General features: G+C 46.2%; 2 protein-coding genes across 9 annotated transcripts in view; one reads left to right on the top strand and one right to left on the bottom strand.

The window, feature by feature from the left end:
- The window catches only part of LOC121598554 (lissencephaly-1 homolog), a 54,538-nt gene that overhangs the window by 10,497 nt on the left and 21,684 nt on the right, over positions 1 to 22,357 (bottom strand). For 7 of the 8 annotated variants that reach the window (XM_041925571.1, XM_041925568.1, XM_041925567.1 and 4 more), the window contains one exon: positions 10,789 to 11,741. In XM_041925571.1, coding sequence (XP_041781505.1) covers positions 10,789 to 10,826 — 38 coding nt within the window. In that variant the 5' untranslated portion in view covers positions 10,827 to 11,741. Of the gene's footprint in view, positions 1 to 8,666; positions 8,805 to 10,788; positions 11,742 to 22,357 lie in introns of those variants that run through there. The other variant, XM_041925574.1, reaches the window with a different exon arrangement.
- On the top strand, positions 1,093 to 7,034 carry LOC121598557 (elongation of very long chain fatty acids protein AAEL008004). Its single transcript, XM_041925577.1, has 6 exons — positions 1,093 to 2,734; positions 5,314 to 5,504; positions 5,576 to 5,656; positions 5,796 to 5,958; positions 6,085 to 6,221; positions 6,309 to 7,034. The coding sequence occupies exons 1-6, from the start codon at positions 2,593 to 2,595 to the stop codon at positions 6,570 to 6,572; spliced, it is 978 nt and encodes a 325-aa protein (XP_041781511.1). The 5' UTR covers positions 1,093 to 2,592; the 3' UTR covers positions 6,573 to 7,034.

Below are 22,357 nucleotides of genomic sequence, written 5' to 3'. Positions count from 1 at the left end.
TTGATTCCCACGAAAATTAAATGAAACATTAAGGTGGAAGTTTTGACGCCATTAGTGATGACGGAAAAATACAGGATGTTTAAATCAATTTCATAGTATAATTGATCTAATTCGTCTAAAATCTATAATTAATTGAAGCTAAGAAAATAAATAATGTCATTTAATTTATACGAATAAAAAGCGAATAAGTAGAGAAGCCCAACTTGGAGAATTGATTTGACATGTGTTTAGTGTTACTAATCTTCAAAGAGAGTCTTATAAACGCAAGTAATAAAAGAAATAAACGAAAGACTTAAAGTGACGAACTTACGCATGGGCAGGCAACTGCCATTTACAGGGTTTCCCACGATTTATTGGTCAGTTCCCATGATTTTTTGGTGCGTTCCCACGATTTTTTGGTCGTATCCCATAGATTTTTGGTTCGTTCCCATAATTTATTGGTATTTTCCGATTGGATATCAATACAATTGGACCAAAAAATTCTGGGAAACGACCAAAAAATCGTGGGAACGCATCAACAAAATATGGGAACCCACCAAAAATTGATGGGAACCGACCAATAAATCGTGGGAAACCCTGTATTTATACAGTTCCGATCCTACATACACATACAAAGCTTTTCCGTCTCCTCTGTACTCTAATCACCGGAGTGACATCTTGCATCCTCTCTTTATGTACGATTGCAAAACAGCAAGAAATCGATCCCATACGCGCCCTGCCTAATGGCTAAAACACATGAGGAAAAACCGCGCGCAATTTCAAGCGTACGATCTTGAAAACCCACAAAGGCAGCAACCACTAACACGGCGCTACTACTAGTAGCAACCGCGAAAAGGAACAGGTTAAACCACCGTCCAAAACAAGAACCAACCACACATAGCGGAGGGTCGTCTTCTCTGCTGTGAGCAGCCAACCTCCTCCAAGCTGCAAGTTCCACATGTCGAACCCACATACGTACAGCAGCAGATCGAGATCGTTCTATCTGGCTGCACTCTTTCGGTGCAGGCCAGCATCCAACCACCAAATCCAGACATCTACTACAGCCTGGCTTGGCAAAGAAGGCAGCTTCTAATGGGTTTTCACGAGCGGGCGCGCGCGCGCTCGGGCTGGCTACCGTTGTTTGCCGTTCGCATGCCGCGCCGCGTGTTCAAGGACACTCATCTAAGCGGGGACGGCGTACGCCCGTGTGGCTCGATCTGCTATACGCGATCGTGCGCAGATGTACCGTCGTCGTGGTGTGTCACCGTTACGTCGCGCCCGCTACACCAAACACCGTAAGGCGCACGCGGCGCTCACTAGTTCTACCACCATATCCCTTCCCTTTTCGTACCAGTCGGATTACATACGTCACACATCAAAGGAAGGAGTTTTTCTTGCGCGGAGCAGAGCGTATGGCAGTGGGGAGACATTTATAACGCTCTACTGCCAGTGTGTGTGGAGAGGGAGGATATGCTTCCTTTTGCTTTATATAAAAAAAACATATATTTCTACTTATGCTCTCGTGCCATAGGTCGACGGTTGGGGCGAATTGGGCTATTGCACTCTCTCTCTCTCTCTCTGTCTCTTCCTCTCGTTCTTGCAGTTTCGCTTGGGAGGATAACAACACTACCACCGCTGCTGCCCGCCACCGTTCGACCGTTCATCAGATCAGAAACGCACCACACACCACCCCCAGCGGTTGGCGGCGGAGGAAACTCGGCAGCGTTCGAGGAGAGTGGGAAAACCAACCTACGAACTAAACCAAAAGCTATCGTCCTTGGAAGGTTTTAGAAGGAAAAAAGACGACCGCGACACACCGACACCTTACTCGGCAAGGGAGAGGGAGTCTTTCTTTCGCTCGTTCGTTAGCGCGCTCGCTCACTCGCTCACTCGCTTGCCGAAATATTTCTGCAGTGATTTTTGCAAAACAGCTCTTAGAACGTACACCAGAGACCTAATCGTTTTAAAAGGCCCAAGGGGTGGGAAACGAATCCGTCATATGCGTCGCGGCTGCCTTTTTTTCTCACTGGGGGAGGGGAGTTGTTAATTTTCCAATTCCGATACACCAGCGGAGTGTAACTCCGGGCGGAAAAATGACTAGCCAGCAGTAGTCCTGCAGCAGCATCTCGACAAGCCACGCTGGTTCAGTTCGCAGCTCAGCTCTGTTTGATTTGGATTTGATGATCGCATCGAATTTCTGAGCAGCTCAAGCGCGTGTGTGAATGTTGTGCTAAATTTCTAAACTCCAAAGTTCTCTTAACAAGTGTGCATGTATGCGTGTGCCGATATAAGTGTGAATGAGTGTGAAAACCAATTGAAGAAGGTGCCGCGATTGCATTCGGAAAACTGCGTCAACGTAGAACTGGCTGACGATGATACCACACCACTGACCCAGATGTGACGCTGTAGTCGACACAGTGAGACACACCGGAAAGTACACCATTAAGCGGGTTTTCGTGAACTATAACGAGCGCGGTTTGAGGTCACTCTGCTGACATTCTGGGCAAAGAGTTCTACCGAGTGCGCGTGTGAAGAACAAGTGCAGTAGAAGGCACTGTTAAGCTATTTTAATTAGCAGCACAGCGAAGCAGCAGTATTATTATCGCTCACAACATGGATGTAAGGGACAACTTTACCGACTTTACGCTGGCGTCCAACTACATCATGCAGTTGGCGATCGACGAATATCAGGCAGATCGCAATTGGACGCGATTAATCGACCGATACTGGAATCTGGTGGAGGATCTCATTGGAGGTAATTACTGAGAGCACATAAAACTCACACTCAGGTCGCAGATACCATGACACATGTACATCGATACTCAATTACATTGTAGCATTAAGTATTCAGTATTCAGCATGAGACGGCGGGCGGTCCCGTAGTACATTCGTCAACTCGAACGACTCAAAAACATGCCCGTCATGGGTTCCAGCCTAGAATGGACCGTCCTCTCGTAGTAAGGATTGACTATTCGGCTGTGCGTGGTGAATTAAGTCTCGAAAGTCTTTATAGGCCAGCATGTTCGCGTAGGACGTTACGCCAAATAAAATAACAAGAAGACATGAGATGGCATATCCAAAGCTCCAGACGACGTTCTAAGAAATTGAATATACATGGAAGGATATCACAACTGCAACAAATTATATCACTAGCTTAATGTACATTTAATCAAGTGCACTCTCTTGAATTTGCTATATTGATTTGGGATGGCAAGTGAGACATTTGTGAGTTCATCTGAATCTACAAGTTCTGCTACATGAATAATCAATATACATGTAATGTTTTAAAAGAATCTTCAAGATATCTCTAAACCTTTTTGGCTTAATAATGCTAAATCCAGTATAAGTCTAGGAAAAATGTTAGATATAGAACGCCAAGAAAAAGGGGAGTTTTCAAAGATCTAGCATCTATACGGCTGATTTTGAGACCGTTTTAGCAGATTATGTGATAAACAGAAACATCATTCTAGCATTCGCAAACCGAAATATATCTTTAATTGATTCAGTACATTAAGATATGGTCATAAAGGTTTGAAGCGTTCCACTTTTCTTAACCACCCCCGGATGTTGGCAAAAGGCCTCTGCACTGCCAAACCTTCATTAAAACGCCAAAAAGCTAACCTTAACCGCTGAACTCAATCAATGCCACGACGAGGAACACATTGCGCTTAGGCACTGCTCTGCTTTGTAAGCAATCATGTACCTCTTTTCCCAGTGCAGCGTCCGTAGTTGAACGCGTCGGTGGCAGTTAATGTCCTATATGTTCATTCACTTTTAATGATCGCCTCGGGCAAGAGATTTTGCGTACGATGTTAGTTCATAGTTTATGCTCATATTGTCCTCCGGCGGCGACGCTCAAAACGATTACAACTATCGCTTGCGAGGGTTGCGCTTCATGGTAAAGGCCGCCCGGAGCGACAGCAGCACTTTCTCAAGTTCAAGTGTGCGCGATGATGATGATGGAGCCATTTAACCAGCTACTGCCTCCAAAATGTGATCCTCTGTCACCGTGAGCTTGACCTAATTAAACAAAACACAACGTAAGATCACAACCAACCAGTGAGAGTTGTGGATCTTTACGTGGATCATAATACCTAATTACCCTTCTTTGTCAGGCGACAACAACGACATCCGCACTGGTCTGCATGGACCAGTTATGCAATGTACAAGCAGCGACAAAGAAGAAGGGCAGCCCGTATTTGTCATCTGTCAGCGAGATTGCAAAAGATGTACATGCTCTCGCTGATATCATTTGTCTTCAGGTCGATAAACTTGACCGTGTGCTCTGCCGCGCTTTGCAGGTTGTTTGGGAGAGAGATCGATGGCCATGGACCATGAAAGTCATGTGTTTGCTAACTGCTGACGCCAGTCAACAACGAGCGTATCCCGCTGGACCTACACATCGTTCAGCATACGATGGCCTTGTGTTCCGCTACAATTCTGTCACCAAAATTGTTTATTTGGCGGTTTACACATTTATCGTTGTAGTGAAACTTTCGCAACAGTGCTTTTGTTTGCCGGAGCTGCTTCCAGTGCCAGTGCCTCTCACAGAGTCATGTAAATGAACTCTGCCTACGAAGGTCAGGTTTTTTGCCGACATTTGATAGGCCTTCAAGAACATTTAAGATTAATCGATTGAGCAGGCGCGTTGCGCGTTTAATATCTTAAGCATCGCTTCTAAAGCAAAATTGCTGAGTAATTGTTTAGATCGGAAGGGAACTAATCAATTAATTCATGCCTAATCAAACGATTCACTATTAATAGGAATATTTTTTGTAGGAAATTATTTCATCCTCGTCTAGCTAACAGTGATTTGAATCGATATCCTGCACCTCATTGAAAGAGGATTGAATGAATCAAAAGTCTCGACTGAATAGCGATTCCAATTTTGAACCTACCTCTAAACAAACGTTGTTGTCGTCAGCTTTGCTCGCAGTTATAGATTTTATGATTATTGATGAGCTTGGTCAACTGGACCTAGTCTGGACCAGCCCATGACCTTCATTTTTTTATGTTTCGAAGGTATTGGATGACGACAAACAACACAACACACCATACTGGTACCTTTGCCAGATTGTTATTGGCGATCGAAAACGCATTCCGCGTCAACCGTTCGTTCAATCATTTGCATTCGCGGTGCAACTAATAAGAGGTTTAAGGCACATGGTGGTCGTCCCTGCGTCCTTCTATCAGATTCACGGTTCTAATTTTATCGCTTTCAAAAACGCAAAAAAGGAGCGCTAGCGGTAGTTTGATTTGCTGATTTTTTAAACAAATGTATATATTAACCGATTATTCAAAACACTCATTTAACGACCCGCTGTCTCGCGCCAGATCCACGCGCCAAGCAGCTTCCCTTCATGGACAATCCGCTGCCGACGGTCGGGATGGTGCTGACCTACCTCGCCTGGGTGCTGATCATCGGACCGACGTACATGCGCGACCGGAAACCGATGCAGCTTACCAACACCCTCTTCTACTACAACCTCGGCCAGGTCCTGCTGAGCGCTTACATGTTCTACGAGGTAAGTGCCCTTGTCCCTATCCCAATGTAATGGAAATTCAATGCCATTTTCATCGTCTGCTTTCACCGCAGCACTTGATGGCGGGTTGGGCACGCGGGTACAGCTTAACATGCCAACCGGTCGACTACAGTGACGATCAACTATCGCGACGGGTAAGTTGCTGAATAGAAGAGGGAAAAAAAACATTTTCACTCAAAAAAAAAGGAATATTTAATCAAATCTGCATATTTTACTCTTCTTTTTCACACACTCGCAAACACCTCACACATCATCATCTCGTCTCACAAACAGATGTTCAACCTCTGCTACATCTACTACCTCTCGAAGCTGTCCGAGTTTGCGGACACGGTATTCTTTGTGCTGCGCAAGAAAAAGTCACAAATTTCCTATCTCCATCTGTACCACCACTCGCTCACCCCGATCGAGGCTTGGATACTGACCAAGTTCCTCGCAGGTATGATAATGTCGCCTCTCTCTGTATCGGGGTCCGTCGGTGCCCGAGCAAACGATCTGCATCTTTGAATGCATAATGTTTTTGATGTTTTCTTTCCCTTTTTTATTTTTTCAACTTATTTAACAGGCGGCAATGCGACACTGCCCAACATTATCAACAACTTTGTCCACACGTTGATGTACCTGTACTACATGCTGTCCGCGATGGGACCACGCTATCAGAAGTATCTTTTCTGGAAGCAGTTTTTAACCGAACTACAGATTGTAAGTCTCAGCATAGAGCACAACGCCCATGGTTGAATTGTTCCACTGTATTTTGTTGGTTTTCCCATTGCTTTCCATTCTTTTTAGGCTCAGTTTGTTATCTGCATCGGACACGCGATCAACGCGCTGCTTACGGACTGTGCCTTCCCGAAGTTTATCACCTTCCTGCTGCTATGCAACGCCAGCATATTCTTCGTGCTGTTTATGAATTTCTATCTGGAAAATTACCGCAAACAGGCCACTGCGAAGGCGGCGCAGCAGGAAGCAACAGCTCTGGCAGCCTCTAGCCAGCAGCAGCAGCAGCAACAAATCGTATCAGTGGAGTCGCTGCCGCTCAAGAAGCAACAATGACTTTCCCTATTCTGAAAGACTGAATACGGATATCATGTGATTTTTTGTTGGTTTGTTTTGTAAATACCATTTTTGTGATAAGAACTTCCTAGGGCTGGCTGAAAGAAAACATAATATCTATTTTACTTTGTTTTTGCGTACTACTTGTAACACCCACGGCATAACACTACAATTTACACTGTAGATTAGTTGTAGTGTTTCCTTTACTACTAACATTGAATCATTCGACCAAATGAACACTTTTCACATTGCTTAAAGGCAAAACGAAAGGTTCCAATCGCTCAGATGTAAATAGATTAAAAAAGGAAATAGACTAGGAGCCTCCATAGTGTTGACGCTGTAATTCATATTATTAGCATCCATTACGCTCAAATCGACATAGAATTAGAAACTAAATTGGTTAATAAATAAAAGTATAAAAAACGTAAAAAAAATCATTTTCAGGGACCACATACCAACACAGAAGGCATCTGAATTCGTAATGCCGTCAAATTTGACAATTCGCTCGTTTTCGCTGCTCGCTCGGATTCAATGGACACATTTAAGGCGTGTGAAATAAGCTTAAGATTGATTCAAATGATATACTCTTATACAGTCGAGCGGCTTGAACCGTTTAATTGCCTTTTCCTTATTTGATATCACGCACCATAGTCTTGAACTTCTTGCCACGGTCAGTTTCTCACCATCGTTTCTTCCCATAGTGATCACGGCTGAACCCTGTGACGGCGTGGTCACAGTGACGTCATCGCATCATACTATTGATGAGATTTGCAAAGAGCGAGTGAAAGTGTAGTATATCTCAATCAAAAAGATGAAATGGGAGAAAACTATTAACAAAAGTCGCCCTTTTAGGTGAGGATCGTATACATTGCATAAGAGGATAACAAATCGTGGTAAAATTCGTCTTTCGTTCTGATAAAATTACCTTTTCAACTGTCAATACAAAAAAAAAACATAATTGCAGTACGTTGTCATATTACATACAATTTCAAAAATTTAAGAAGAGTGTGACATCATCATCACCGCATTCCCACAATGAAGCGTTACACGCAGAAGGTTCATAACGCTTCGTAACGCTCCCATAGTCGCGCCAGCTCACAACTAGATGGCGCTGGCTGCGTTTCATCGATTTTCGTGCGCGAAGGCCCACACTTGTACCAAATCCATCGAGAGAAAGAGACCAAGGCACACGAACAATTAGTGCCATCCGTGTCCAACGCTAGCCAGAGTGGGTCAAAAACGTTTTGAAATCTCATTTTCCTCTGCGTAGTGTATTTATTATTTATTTGCACTATATCAGGAATGTCAAAACAATGGACACATTTAATCAAAATTATCACTGTTTCGTCTGTTCAACGCGACACCAAGCTTAAAATCATTTTCCCGCAAAGCACAGCGTGTAAGAGCCTTTTGTCATTGGGCAAACATTTGTCAAGCCAATTATTACAACAAAATAACAACTTGAAGCAACTTGAAATGAGCTATTTCTTTAGCTATTGATGTTTTGTTACTGTTAGCTTACAGTTCCTTATTTTTGTATCGTACTAGTGTGTGCTGGACCGACAGCTAGCATTTTGAAATACACACAAAAAGCGAGATTAGTCACGCTAAAGGAAGTAACCGATACTGGTAGTGGGCTCTCGGTCGTCATCGGCGTAGCGAATAGTAATACTCCTATCGGTTGACTGCACACACACACAGAGACATTCAATTTATAAGCGCACTGCGTCGCAGGAAGGAAACGCGTCGCTGTTGAGGTAAAGATAGTGTAGAAGCCTTGCCCGCAACGGCATTTGTGCGACTAAGGCTAGAAGCTACATTGTACATTGTACTGATTTGTTTGGATAGGTTTAAAGACTAATGAAAGACAAGCCAGTTATGGCAAAATATTCATAACAGTTGAATAATGTCCAAGGAGAGCATCAATAAACCAGAATATTTGCTTGGCAGACCTAAGAAGTACGATTTTACCAAAAAAGCACTTTCCATATCTACAATCACAACATCCAAAAAACGATTCTGTATAGGAAATATTTAAAATATATTAGATATTAATTTAATTTACATTAATTTACACTATCCAAAAGAACTCACATTGTTAAACGAAACAGTAACACTTTCGACAAGCAATTATCACCACCAGCAGCATCTCGCCATAACTCAAGATCAATCTACCAACTAGCGCAACGATCAAACACTCTTCCCTCTAAGGTACGATCGGCCGGATGACACTTTTCTCCTGCTGAATGATGCGACGACAACGACGGTGCCAGACAGACACTTCTCACATCGAGCTCGTGTTTTTTGTCCCTCTACAACCAATCGATTTTATTTGCTGGCCAGGGAAATATCCCCGTACTACCTCCTCCTCTCACGCCTTTCTCCACACTCCACAGAATTGGATGTTTTATATGGTTTTAATACAGACAGCAACAGCAGCAAAAAAACGCACGCACCCTCCCAAACTCCCATCACATGCACACGTGGCGCATATATAGACACACCGAAAAATTCCAACATTTCGTAACACGCAATAAGAGCGGAGCCCCTGCCTGTAGCGTAGAGCTGCCAGCCAGCAGCAGCGCAGCCATAAAAAAGACACTGCCATTTGGGTGGGAAGAAGGAAGTGGACGGCGCATTTCTCGTCCATTTCTATTCGGCTTTAACCGAGGGGAGGATTTATAGAAATACCCAACGACAACCCAACGACGACGATGGGTCGCCGCTTCCAAACAAAACATTCACATCTTCCACAGCGACACAAACGCACGCGCTTCGGATGATCGGAAGAAGAGCGCTCTTCCCATCATCGCCAGTCGATTTCGAACGGTTGCGCATCTCTCTCCAAAGGTGAGATGTGAATGGTTTTAGGAAGACGCACCCCGCACACCGTGCGGCATTAAAATGTTGTCCCACTGAAGCGCTTGCCTGCTTCCGCTGGTGTTGCAGCTTTGCCTTCCAATGCAAATGTGTATTTTTACACCCACGCGTGTAAACATAAATAAATTTCAAAGCGACCGCACACCCCGATGGAGGAAACAAGAGAGTGACAATGCCGCATTGGTGTGAAAAGGCAAACAAAAGCTCGATCGATTGGGCGAGCAACGTGTTCGCACGTGTGTAATAGATTTAAACAAATGCATTCCTATGCGCTACCAAAGCAAAGGTACGTTGTTTCCCCACTTTCGATCGGCTTTGTCGATGCGCATTAATCGACATCGTGGCCAAGGTGCAATAACAATAAAAAAACGATCGAGTAATCTTTTTACAGAAATAAAATGTCTTAAGAACAACTGTAGCGTGCTGTTTATGCTGTGGCGTAATGTACAACACCTTAATCTACTTTTAAGAGATTAACTTAGTTGAAATATTAATCATAAAACATAATCTAAAAGAAACCAATTCCACCTACGAAGCAAATAAATCACGTGAGCGTCTGTAATAACATTAATGCTCCTAACCGAAATTGCTCACACTCAAACGGTCAAGCGCGCACCAGCCAAGGCACGGTCGGCGCAGCAGTAAAAAGAGCAATTTAATACCTAAAAGAAGTCTATTAAGTCCATCAGAAAATTAATACTTCCTTCCTGACGCCTAGACACACCCGTCCCTACGTCCACGACGATCCAATCTTTCACACTTCCCTTCACCGGGTTTGCTTAAAAGTGGCGGGAGGGCATACCGCTCCCCTATGATGGACTGTGCTCCAAAATATAGGTGAAAGTGAAGTACACACACACACACACCAAAACATATAAATAACTCCCCCATCAATCGGCCACCGTTGTGTGTGAGGCCATTATTTTCATGACACACTTCCCGATCCGACCAGACCATTAGGACTGCGCGCGGCACAGGATGGAGTGTGTGTGTATGTGTGTGTGTGTAAAAAAGCAGTTCGATTTCAAGCACGGTTAGCTTAGTGGAGTTAACCAGCCGAATTCTCTCGTCCCTCGCGCGCCCCTGTTGAGCAAGAAAGGCGGGGGAGTTGCATTTTGAGGACAGTGGAGCTATTTTAAGAACGCCGCCTATGTCCAGGCGGAAGGAAAATCACATCCAACCACTTCATCGAGGTAAGTTAACAGTGTGGGTCGGGGACGTCGGAAGTTCGTTCTTTTCCTACACAGACAATCAGACTCAATCAGGTACAACTTCTTCCCGTTGGCACTAAAAATAAAAACAAATGATAAATAAAATAAATGCCAGTAAAACTTACAGCTCCTCGCGCTGCCGTTGTGACAACACCATTTTCATGTTTTGATCTGCTGATAATTGTAGATAAAAAACGTCCTCCTCCGGCTGGTCCGTGGTGCTGCCGCTGCTGCTACCGTTGAGTCTTCCCGCTGTCGGCAGTGGCACTCCCTTTACAATTACTCCTTCCCGCCACCGATCGATTCGCTGATGGAAACACGACCCGAAGGACACGATCCACACACACACACACTAGGCCACTTTCACAGGCCAACTAGCCGATTACGACACACTTGCCAAAGGCGTACACTACCGCCCGGCAGACACACTACACACCACACTACCCAAAAACCGATACACCGGGGGGAAGAGAGAGAGAAAGACACAGAGAAGCCGCTTTTATTCGTTAAATTCAATTAACTTTTCGCTTTCGATCACTGTTGTTGTGTGGGGGGCTGTGTTGCACTTTCACTAGTGGCTTTAACTCGATCAATTTCGCTACGAAATTTCGCTTCCCTCGCGGAGCACACTCCTTCTTTCGTTTTGCACGGTTAGTTTACACCTTATTACCGCTACGGGCGGCTGTTTAATTGAGCCGCCTTCGTAAAATTGCACAAGGGTCGTAAATATTGTAATACTCTTTTTCTTTTTTTGCTTATTTTCTTCTTCTTTTGCTGTTTTTTTTTTCTGTGTCGTCGATTTGTCGCTTTTTATCGATTTGTCGCAGGAGGTTTGACACGAGATGTAGAGCAGTTGCTGCGTTCCATGCAACTGATTTGCCTAACGAAACACACCAGAAAACACTTTCGGAGTACACCACAGCAAAGACGTTTCGATTGTGACGTCTCGCCCCTTAAGCAGTCGGCTTAACAGCGCCCGCAAAGAAATGCTACCGGCAAGCTGGCAATAGCTTGATTGTGCTGGCCGCTATTGTATCGTCGTCGTTTCACTTGCTATGTTGTTCTGCAATTGAGTCATCTAGAATGGAGAAAAGAGGAATGGAAAACACAGCAACGATTAGTATTATTTTAATTGCATTGATTTACAACATTCAATCGCTCATAAATTGTAATTAATTTAATCGGGAAAGGAAAGGAGAAGCCATATCAAATCCGAAAAATGGTCTGGACGGCACCGATCACGACGGCGACATCGGATATTCAAGCGTTCGCCCTTGGAACGGCAGTACGAATTGATCGCTTCAAAGCTCAGCAAAAAAATATACAAAAAGAACACACACAGTACAGTAGCTTCTATCAGTAGCGCAGAAAGCAGGGCAAAAAATACATTTAAAATACGATTGACACACTTCACTCACTTCACAACAAAAAAAGAATGTTTATCAAAATGACACCCGCACCGAACGGCACAGCACACGCAATGGTTGCCAGTGAACTTCCTCGTCCCAATAAATCATCTGATCCATTCAACACCTGCTGCATTTTGTTTTATTTTACACGTGTACACGTGAGGAACGGTTTTACGACGGCGAGGGAGAGCTGGGTATCTCGTGGTCGATGCCATGCCACACCAGCACCAGCTTATAGGTATTGCATTTCAAACCACCACCAGTCACGTTCCTTTTCTTATGCTATTATCCAGCAGCAAACACACCTTTTATTTGTCATATGAAACAAAAGCGAACGTCATCTTACCGGAGCGTATCAACCCACCCACCAGCGCATCACCTCCTCACCACAGGCGCAAGGTTTTATTTACAACTCTAGGCACACATCATCCCCAACTTTGGTAAGCTGTTGGAGAATTTGTAAGCAATTTTAAAACCGCCCCATAAATTCGGATGACCATCCAAATATTAAAACAATTTATTAAACAAAACCTGTAATAAAATAAAATCAACATAAAACCACCGCAAATCAAACACGGGAAACGATTGAGTGAGTTTGATTTTGAGTCACCTCCGCCGTTTGTAAGAAGACTTCCTCATTCTTCCTCGTGAACGTTTCAAACAAAGCGAAGCTGACGGGCCGCCATCAATGCCGTGAATGGTTAATTTATTCAAACACCTTTTATCGTGCACCACTGCGCCATGACGCGCGCGATGATGTGTGCTGTGTCGTGATTGCGGGGCCGAATTAAACGCACACACCACATGAAGATTCGTGCCGTGTATGAGAGGTTGGTTTTTGGTTCACAATTCGTTCTTTGTGTGCTGTACAACAGTAGTGCTTTATGCTGCACAAATTAAACGGCGTCATGAAACGGAACTTCCTTCCGGAAGCAACCTTCACACCGGCGTCACCACCACCGGTAGAGTTTTAGTTTGCTAAATGCTACACCAATCTTTGTGACGTCTTTTTGCCCGTAGCCCTTGGCCAAGGTGCCGTCAAAGTGCCCGGATCCGGTGCATAAATTACCAAATTCGAGAACAAAAGAAAATGTCCCCTTGCTACCACCCGCAATAAGGTGCTATCGAATGTCTGGAGATTACACATTACTGGTCTAGACGGTACTCGGATCGATAGCTCGCCCTGTCAGTGGTCGCTAGCACAAGAAGCTGATATCCTTTAGATTGATGGTGGCAAACAAAACGATAAAGAAATGGCAACAAACTATAATTTTTAATTGTTCGTTTGTAGGGTTTTCCGAGTAAATTTCCAATGTCCAAAACATTTCGCACTGCCTGCGAGACTGTTTTCAACAGCTGTCAAATGTTGTATTTGCACCACAAAACAGGGGTTTCCAAGTCACTTTCGAATGTAAACATTGTTATTCACCGCATGCAAAATGTTCTTCCACATCGATCTGACATTTCATTTCCAACATAATAATTTTTAATTTCTACAGCATGATTTTCAACACGTCTCGAGAGCTGGATTGAGTTTGACAGTTCTTTGTGATGTGTTGAAACTGAAATTTGATTTTGAATCAAATACATTATATGACCGCTGTTGAAAAACATCTTGAAGGCAGAGAATAATTATGTACACATTCAAAAGTGACTTGGAAAACCCTGTAATACACTAAAATAAAGCTCTTAAATGAAGATTTCTCGAATATTCTTTCATTTCTTCTCAACAATTTAATTTCTATTTATCGCCATCAGCATCAAATTAGAATTGATGATATTGCGCCATGGTTTGCATAGGGATATTGCGCCATCGACTGCACCTTCTATAGCTGCTGGCTGCTGCGCCAAAACACGTTGTTAACGATGTGCTTCAAACTTCATCCGCATCATCAAACGGGGAAGAACTGATGACGGGTGAAATGTGGCATCCACCTACACACACACAACACCATTCGCACAACAACACATGGAAAACTCATTTCCATCCTCCTCACCACACTCAACCATTTGTTCTTTTTTATCTCCTTCTTTATTTTCGATATATTTTCTGCTTTCTTTTTTCTACCCCATGCAACCACGTCAGCTTGTGCTTGATTCCCAGAGCTGCAAAGGTGTTTGGGAGGCACAGGAACGGGCATCCAGTGTGTGTGTGTGTGTGAGTGCGCGCATGCCCTCTACAGGGACGTTACACACACCTTCCGGTCCGCTCTACAAAAAGGCGGTTCAGACTGCAACGCGCCGCCGAGAGAATGCACTGAAAACGCACTGAGAACGAGCGGCGACAAAATGTCGATAAAACGACCGTTTTCGACGGCCAGTAGAAACACACACACACATAGAGCGAGTGTCTCGCTGGTACCCGTTGGAGGACAAACCGCTTGCTGCATTTTCGTTACGTCCTCCGCACCGGCACGCTGGTGGCGGCTGGCTTTTGCTGCGCCAACACTGTCAAGTCTATTTTGCGTTCGCTCAGGCAGAATGGCGGCAGCCCCCGCCCCGCTCGATAAAATAGTGGCGCTGTGCGGCAATTTTCGACCAACCGCTTCTCAAAATCGAGTCCTCTCCCTCCTTACGTCATCAACATCATCCTCCATACTAGTGAACGGGGGTTTTTAAAATACATTTCTTTTGGATTTGGTTCACTAGCTTCCAATGATGCTCGTCTCACACACTCTCTCTTTCTCTCCGGACGCTCTTATAGATGGCTCTGCCTAACAGAGATCTCCCCATCTCGGTTGGAGTCCTCTTCAAACAAAAATACTGCACCGAAAGTAGTAGTGACTGTGGGTACTCTTAGCTCCCCCTTTGAGTCACCCACCCCACAGCACAGCACAGACCTCTTCTCTCTATTGGGGGGAAGCAGCAGCACTGAATTGATCGAAGATGGCACAACGCTTTTCGCTTCATTCGCCACGAGCTATGATTTTCTCCCTACAGCGGCATTTTCCGCGGCACGATTTTGGCTGCCCCGAGGGGCGCACACAGAGAAGCAAAACTTGGCACAATTGGCGCTTGAGCAACACCGGCCGATCCGTCCGATGGTATGGAGGACACGCTGAAAGCGATAGACGTAGGAGCAGCGCGTTTGGTTTTAATTGCGATTAATTTCATCACAGCGGAGAAGAATGTTTTGTGATGGAAACATCATTTTTAGGATTTATGATAAAAAAAATGCATCTTTTCATAAATGCTGCTGTAATTCGCAAGGAAAAAGGCATGGAGTAATAAATTCTGAAGCTCAATTTCCCGTAGCTATTAATAACAGCTCACACAAAGAGTCAAAATTAACACAAAATATTAAAAATTGGAAAAAATGCAACAGTGTGTTGAAACAACAATGCCTTTTAAATATAGTGACAACTTCCCAAGCGAGCTCCATTCAATAAAGATAACGATGTCTGATTCACTGCAACAACACGACGAAGCAATCACTTAAAAATAAGTTTCTAGCATCATAACAAAGACAATCGGGCACGATATTTCACTTTCACTTCCACCTTCTAGCCTTGCCTTAAAAACGAGAGTGAAACACGAAAAAGCCTTACACAAAAACTGGATGCTTGCAGCCCACACCTCAACAACTGCTCGTAATTCAGCCACAAGCTTGCATGTCTGTGGCACTCCACCACTGCGAGTCGAAGGCGAAGCAGCTAAGTAGAGTTCGTGAGTTGGCGCAGTTCTTCTAAATAAAATTCCGTGAGTTCCTGTGCCGACTGCGAGACACGGGGTGTGGGGTGGTTTAGACCCACAAGAACCAAAGTAAATATGGATCCGGTGGTCGTGCACCCACACACACACACATACGTGCACCACTCCCAACTTCGACGACTGGTAGCTTTTCCGGTGGTGGCAGACACCGGGAACGCAACAGAATGCTCCGCCGTTCATAATAATGGACCGCACCACACCGGATTGCGCGCGCGGCAGGTTAATGAAAAGGAACGCTCCAAACCGGGAAAGCAACACACACACACACACACACACACACACACACACACACATCACGAAATGGGAATAGGAACAGGAAGCAGCGAGGGTGGCATCGTTTGCTGCAGTCTGCACCAAAGGGCCATCGGTAATAGTCGGTAGTACCGGTCTTGTTTGGGTATACGTACACTCCCCCACATTGATTCATTCATCTTTTACCCGGCGCGGCGCAAGCGGCAAGCCGGCCCCAGCCACACAACGCTTTCTTTCTCACGACGCTAAAGCATGGGAAATTAATATTAATTGAGTCACGATTTTGTCTGGCTTGGGTAGTCTCGCGTGATTATTGCCGTTTTGAACCATCGAGAAGCTATGGAACACGTGAAGGGATGCGCTAGAGAAGCCGCCGGCGGCGCAATCTGTCAAATCATTTGTCATTGTAGTTGGGAGCGTGTGACACCTTCCCGGAGGTACGAGGTATAATTTGATTGAAAAAATAAATATTATATTTACAATTAGAGCTGCTACTCCTGTTCGAATTATTTGCAATAAAACTTGTAAAAATATAATACACTCCTACTCTTGTATAAATGTCTTTCCCAAACCGACAGCGTTAACAAAGTCTCAGGAGCGGTCAAGCTTTCACCTGAAACCAGCACCACATTATACACCGAAAGGTCCCAGCAGTTGGCAGTTACTCCTAGCGAATCGGATCCCCAAAACAAAGAGTTAATCGTGCTCCATTTCTAATCGACAACGGGCAATGGAAACCAACAATCATTTGCCGCTTGAAAATGCTCTCAAATGTGCCGTACAATTCCACACAGTGATCATTGCGCCTTTAAAACAAAACAAAAAAGGGCCGTGCGCTCTGGGCATGATCGATGACACGTGAAAATTGCCAATTGTGTGGACAAATGGGCAGCGCGGAATGAAACGAAAACACCTCACCACAATTCAACAAATAGTAGGACCCAGGGCGTGACGAAAACTTCGATCAAGAATAGTGCAACACACTCACCCCGTTGCCTCAACACACACACATTCATTTATGAGTATTTTCTGTTACGGCTTTACACACACTTCTTCTCATTGAGAAACTCCAGAGAAAAGTGCCCTTCATCTGAGGGAGCGCTCCGAGAAAAAGCCCCCGGAGACCAATGTCTGGAGTGAAATTTCCGCTTCCGACAACTATCATGTCGTTTCATTTGCAGACTTCTTTTCTTTAGTAAATGTGTATAACTGCATCCTTTCGTCCGCTGATCGAAAGTCTTGTTAAGCAAGAGAGCAAAACAAAAACTTCGCATCAAGATCGACACACAAGATGCATGCGAGCTATTATTTACGTTTATTGGAGAATTGCTTGGTCCTTAACTTTCCCTTCATGTCGTTTTTATCTAACCGCGCATTCTTCAATGACATTATCATTTCCCATTCATCTGCCCACCTCCGGAGTTTGTGTTTAACAGCAGGGGAAAAAATAGACATCAACGCAGAGAAGAAGCTGGCGACTAAATCCGAACTAATTTCAGCAAACAAGCGATGTCCAAGAAATCCTGGATCTCCAGCGGCACAGCGAACCATTAATTACGACGGCACGCGGAATTAGCTTCACTGCGGATATCACACGCACCGAAGAGCTATTCGGTCGATATTGAATGCGCGGTGCGGTGTGCTTGTGTTTGTATCTGTGCTGGACCGGCCACCACAAAAACAACCGGCTGTCACCAGGAATGTAAGTCTCCGCGAGATGAAGATGCCGACCAAACCATCAAGCACACAACACAACCGACACATCCAAATGGGAGGAAATCGGAACAACAACAACAACAACACCATTACACGATACCAATCCAAAATGCCCTCACAATTCAGACCGACGCGGCAGATGTCCACACCACACAACGAACGGAACAAGATTTATCGATTTAATCGGCGGTACGACGACACCGGGCACCGGGAAACCTGTGCCGGTTGGTGTCGGTTGGTTCAAAGTCTAAGTGGGTATCTATTTCTAGGGCGGCGACAACCAACGGCGGCTTTTGCCCTCCTCAGCCTAGAAGCCCTAGTAAATTGTCCTCCCCCTCATACTTTGCTCCCACACTCCTTCTTTCGTGGTGCATACCGCGATGACAAGCTGTTCTGGGGGTTCAGGACTGCGGCTTCTTGAGTTACTTGGGCTACTGATTCCGTTTGCGGTTATCCACCGCAATCCGTTGACGGGAACGAGTTTTTCCTCCACGCCGATGACAGCACGAACAAAGTGGTTCGAACTTTAATTGCACAGTTTGTGGGTTCATAACGACATGTTTCCTGCAAACACATTGCCAAACAAATTAGCAAGAGAGTGGGACATAAATAGCTTGAAGACGGAATTGTAGGTTGTAACAAGGCAATATCAATAAATTGAAATGCCTATATCCGCGCAGAAGGTACTTGAAAGTAATATCATCAGACCTAATACTACATATAGGGCACTGTATAGAATCAATGTACAGTAGTTCCCACAGAAAAATACTCAAACGATCGATCAATCGATAACTGGAGTCATGTTTCAGGATATCCACCCATCGGTCATCAGCATCGTAAAGTTTCTCCCACGCCATTAACATGCTTCTTCATTCCCTGATCGATCGCGCAACTGCATTCCCAACTTCCCAAACCGTTACCCACTCCAAGCCCACATTGTAAGGCAAAGGTGTTGAATATTGCAAAGAAACTTTAATTCGGCGACGACGAAGAAGTCGCTTACATAATTTCTCCACCGTAATAGACTTGCCAACGAACTATTCCCCCCAGTGTTCCCAACAGCATGGAAGCCAAACGTCCCGCTTTCCAGCATATGCTTGCCAAACGAACTTGACAGACGAGGTTATGACCTTTACCTATCCGATCGAAGAGATGGGCATTGGTGTGAATCGACTTCCATCGCATGTTCATCGCACAAAAACACGATTTCTGGCACGTTAGCGATAGCATAAAAAAAAGAATATTCGCTACCAAGCTCGGTGGGTACTACACTTAAGGCACATCGGGTTTCACAGGCCGGAGTGTTGCTGAGTCTATTTACATGGCTAGCCTGTAAACGGGGAAGTTCCATTGGAGCTGCACGAAGACCAACATTTAGCCAACTGGCGTGAGTAAGCCTTCGCAGACGGTACCTACACTATGGCTTGGCCACGGTGTAGATACACAGCTCACGATGGGTGGTGACGCCAGCGCTTTGCTAACAATTCCGTAGGCTGGTGTGTTCTACGACAGGTCGATCATGTTACCGCTCCGCCTGTATATACGCTAGCCTCCGAGTGTGTGTACTTTTTGTTTTCCAGTCGTCGTCGTCGTCGTCGTCGTCGTCGTCGTCGTCGTCGTCGTCGTCGTCGTCGTCGTCGTCGTCGTCGTCGTCGTCGTCGTCGTCGTCGTCGTCGTCGTCGTCGTCGTCGTCGTCGTCGTCGTCGTCGTCGTCGTCGTCGTCGTCGTCGTCGTCGTCGTCGTCGTCGTCGTCGTCGTCGTCGTCGTCGTCGTCGTCGTCGTCGTCGTCGTCGTCGTCGTCGTCGTCGTCGTCGTCGTCGTCGTCGTCGTCGTCGTCGTCGTCGTCGTCGTCGTCGTCGTCGTCGTCGTCGTCGTCGTCGTCGTCGTCGTCGTCGTCGTCGTCGTCGTCGTCGTCGTCGTCGTCGTCGTCGTCGTCGTCGTCGTCGTCGTCGTCGTCGTCGTCGTCGTCGTCGTCGTCGTCGTCGTCGTCGTCGTCGTCGTCGTCGTCGTCGTCGTCGTCGTCGTCGTCGTCGTCGTCGTCGTCGTCGTCGTCGTCGTCGTCGTCGTCGTCGTCGTCGTCGTCGTCGTCGTCGTCGTCGTCGTCGTCGTCGTCGTCGTCGTCGTCGTCGTCGTCGTCGTCGTCGTCGTCGTCGTCGTCGTCGTCGTCGTCGTCGTCGTCGTCGTCGTCGTCGTCGTCGTCGTCGTCGTCGTCGTCGTCGTCGTCGTCGTCGTCGTCGTCGTCGTCGTCGTCGTCGTCGTCGTCGTCGTCGTCGTCGTCGTCGTCGTCGTCGTCGTCGTCGTCGTCGTCGTCGTCGTCGTCGTCGTCGTCGTCGTCGTCGTCGTCGTCGTCGTCGTCGTCGTCGTCGTCGTCGTCGTCGTCGTCGTCGTCGTCGTCGTCGTCGTCGTCGTCGTCGTCGTCGTCGTCGTCGTCGTCGTCGTCGTCGTCGTCGTCGTCGTCGTCGTCGTCGTCGTCGTCGTCGTCGTCGTCGTCGTCGTCGTCGTCGTCGTCGTCGTCGTCGTCGTCGTCGTCGTCGTCGTCGTCGTCGTCGTCGTCGTCGTCGTCGTCGTCGTCGTCGTCGTCGTCGTCGTCGTCGTCGTCGTCGTCGTCGTCGTCGTCGTCGTCGTCGTCGTCGTCGTCGTCGTCGTCGTCGTCGTCGTCGTCGTCGTCGTCGTCGTCGTCGTCGTCGTCGTCGTCGTCGTCGTCGTCGTCGTCGTCGTCGTCGTCGTCGTCGTCGTCGTCGTCGTCGTCGTCGTCGTCGTCGTCGTCGTCGTCGTCGTCGTCGTCGTCGTCGTCGTCGTCGTCGTCGTCGTCGTCGTCGTCGTCGTCGTCGTCGTCGTCGTCGTCGTCGTCGTCGTCGTCGTCGTCGTCGTCGTCGTCGTCGTCGTCGTCGTCGTCGTCGTCGTCGTCGTCGTCGTCGTCGTCGTCGTCGTCGTCGTCGTCGTCGTCGTCGTCGTCGTCGTCGTCTATTCCCAACGGTCAAAAGCCGAAGATTTTATATTGACCTTTCACTTTTTCTATCTGTCTCTCGCTCTAATTTGAGCGATTTTCCCCTGATGAGTGTCCCCGAGCCTCCTCGTGTGGTTGTTGTTGTTGGAAGTTGAAGCCGAAACCCCCTCGTGCGCTGCCAAAATCAGCGAAGAACGAAATCGAGTGGCTCAAGCGAAAAAACGAAAAAAATGATGAACGAGTGTGCTGTGAGAATAACACACACGCACGCACAAGGCGACACCCGAAATCTGGTGCGATACCGGCTTTCAGTGGAGCAAGTACACAAATGCACACATTTGGCCACACCAGCGCTCTGTTCTAGTGCAGGTAGTTTTCTGCAGTCCACGGTGATACTACACACAGCCACGCACTTGGCGATACACGCTGTTTGGTGCGGTGCGGTGGACGTTCAGAATTCAGTGGTGCAAATACACACATGCACACACTTGGCGACATACGCTCTGCTGTGCGGTGAGATTTGTGTTCTGTGTCCAGTGGTGCAAATATACACACACACGCACTTGGCTACACACGCAGTACGGCGCGGTTGGCTTGGCAGAAGCGCATACCCACATTCACGCAGTAGGCTTTACTTTCAGTCCAGTGAGGTTGGTGCTTGTGTGGTGTTTCAGCGCTTGGTTGTCAGCAGATAAAATCCGTGAAAAATGGAGTTTTGTTTAATTTGAGGTAAGTAAAAGTGATTAAAATTATCAACCAACATCATCCCTCCTAATTAATAATATTTTTCTTCTATTTCATGTGTGTTTCACGGCGAACGGAGACAACAAAACCTGTGGCTGTGTCGTAGTGCTCGAGATGGTGGCCCGTACAGTGTAGCGAAAGGAACTAGGCGCAACAGCGAGGAAGAGCAGAAAGTGTTGTGACGATTTTGTGATTTTATTCACTGTGCGAATGTGGAAAGTGTGTTTTGGAATAATGTGCGTTAATGTGAAATTAAGTTCAGTGTTCGTAGTGCATGTGTTTTTGATTTTTGTAAAACATGTTAGATAAATGTTATTAATTTCAATAAATAGAATTGTTGTGATATAATTCTGTGCACTGTATCATTTTGGAAAGAAATCCTGGCAAAAAAGGGGGAGGGGGCTAATTAAACGAAGGTTCGTACCGAACTCCGTTCGGGTTCGCTTCGGCTTCGGGTTACTTCGGAGGCTGAGACGTTTCGCCAACTCAGCTTCAAAGTCAGCTTCAATCTCAGCGGATCTCTGAGTGCTGGTGACCGTTGGGTTTTTGCCTATACCGAAAGCAAATCAATATTTGTACCCTTGTTGTCTCCCTCTTGTCCAGTTATCGGTCCGCATGTCTCGCGAGTATAAGGACGCCTTTGCCGCAGGGTGACTTCAGACTGACCAAAAACCCGGACCAGAAAGGTGTCAGACCACAGAGAGAAGGGCGAAGAAGGAGCGAAGATACAACGCTCTTCCAGAAATTTTTGTTGGGCATAAAGTACATACCGGATCGTTAAATAATCCAATGACTCTTTAAAACTGCAAACAACTCGCATGAAGGGAGCAAAAGTAGTTCCCATATAAAACTGGTTCTATGCTCAAGCTGAATTGTCTCGAACACAACAGAGACAACGAGCCAATATCCTGATCA

The sequence above is a fragment of the Anopheles merus genome, chromosome 3L, assembly GCF_017562075.2.
Source record: "Anopheles merus strain MAF chromosome 3L, AmerM5.1, whole genome shotgun sequence".
Classification (NCBI taxonomy): Eukaryota; Metazoa; Arthropoda; class Insecta; order Diptera; family Culicidae; genus Anopheles; species Anopheles merus.
Note: the sequence above shows the minus strand (reverse complement) of the source record. Positions and strands in the feature narration are given on the sequence as shown.

Bases quoted from the DNA above. Each gene is read 5' to 3' on its own strand.
- LOC121598557 (XM_041925577.1), top strand. From the start codon at position 2,593: ATGGATGTAAGGGACAACTTTACCGACTTTACGCTGGCGTCCAACTAC. The intron at 5,657-5,795 runs GTAAGTTGCTGA...TCTCACAAACAG, and splicing joins ACGATCAACTATCGCGACGG to ATGTTCAACCTCTGCTACAT. The intron at 6,222-6,308 runs GTAAGTCTCAGC...CATTCTTTTTAG, and splicing joins TTTTAACCGAACTACAGATT to GCTCAGTTTGTTATCTGCAT.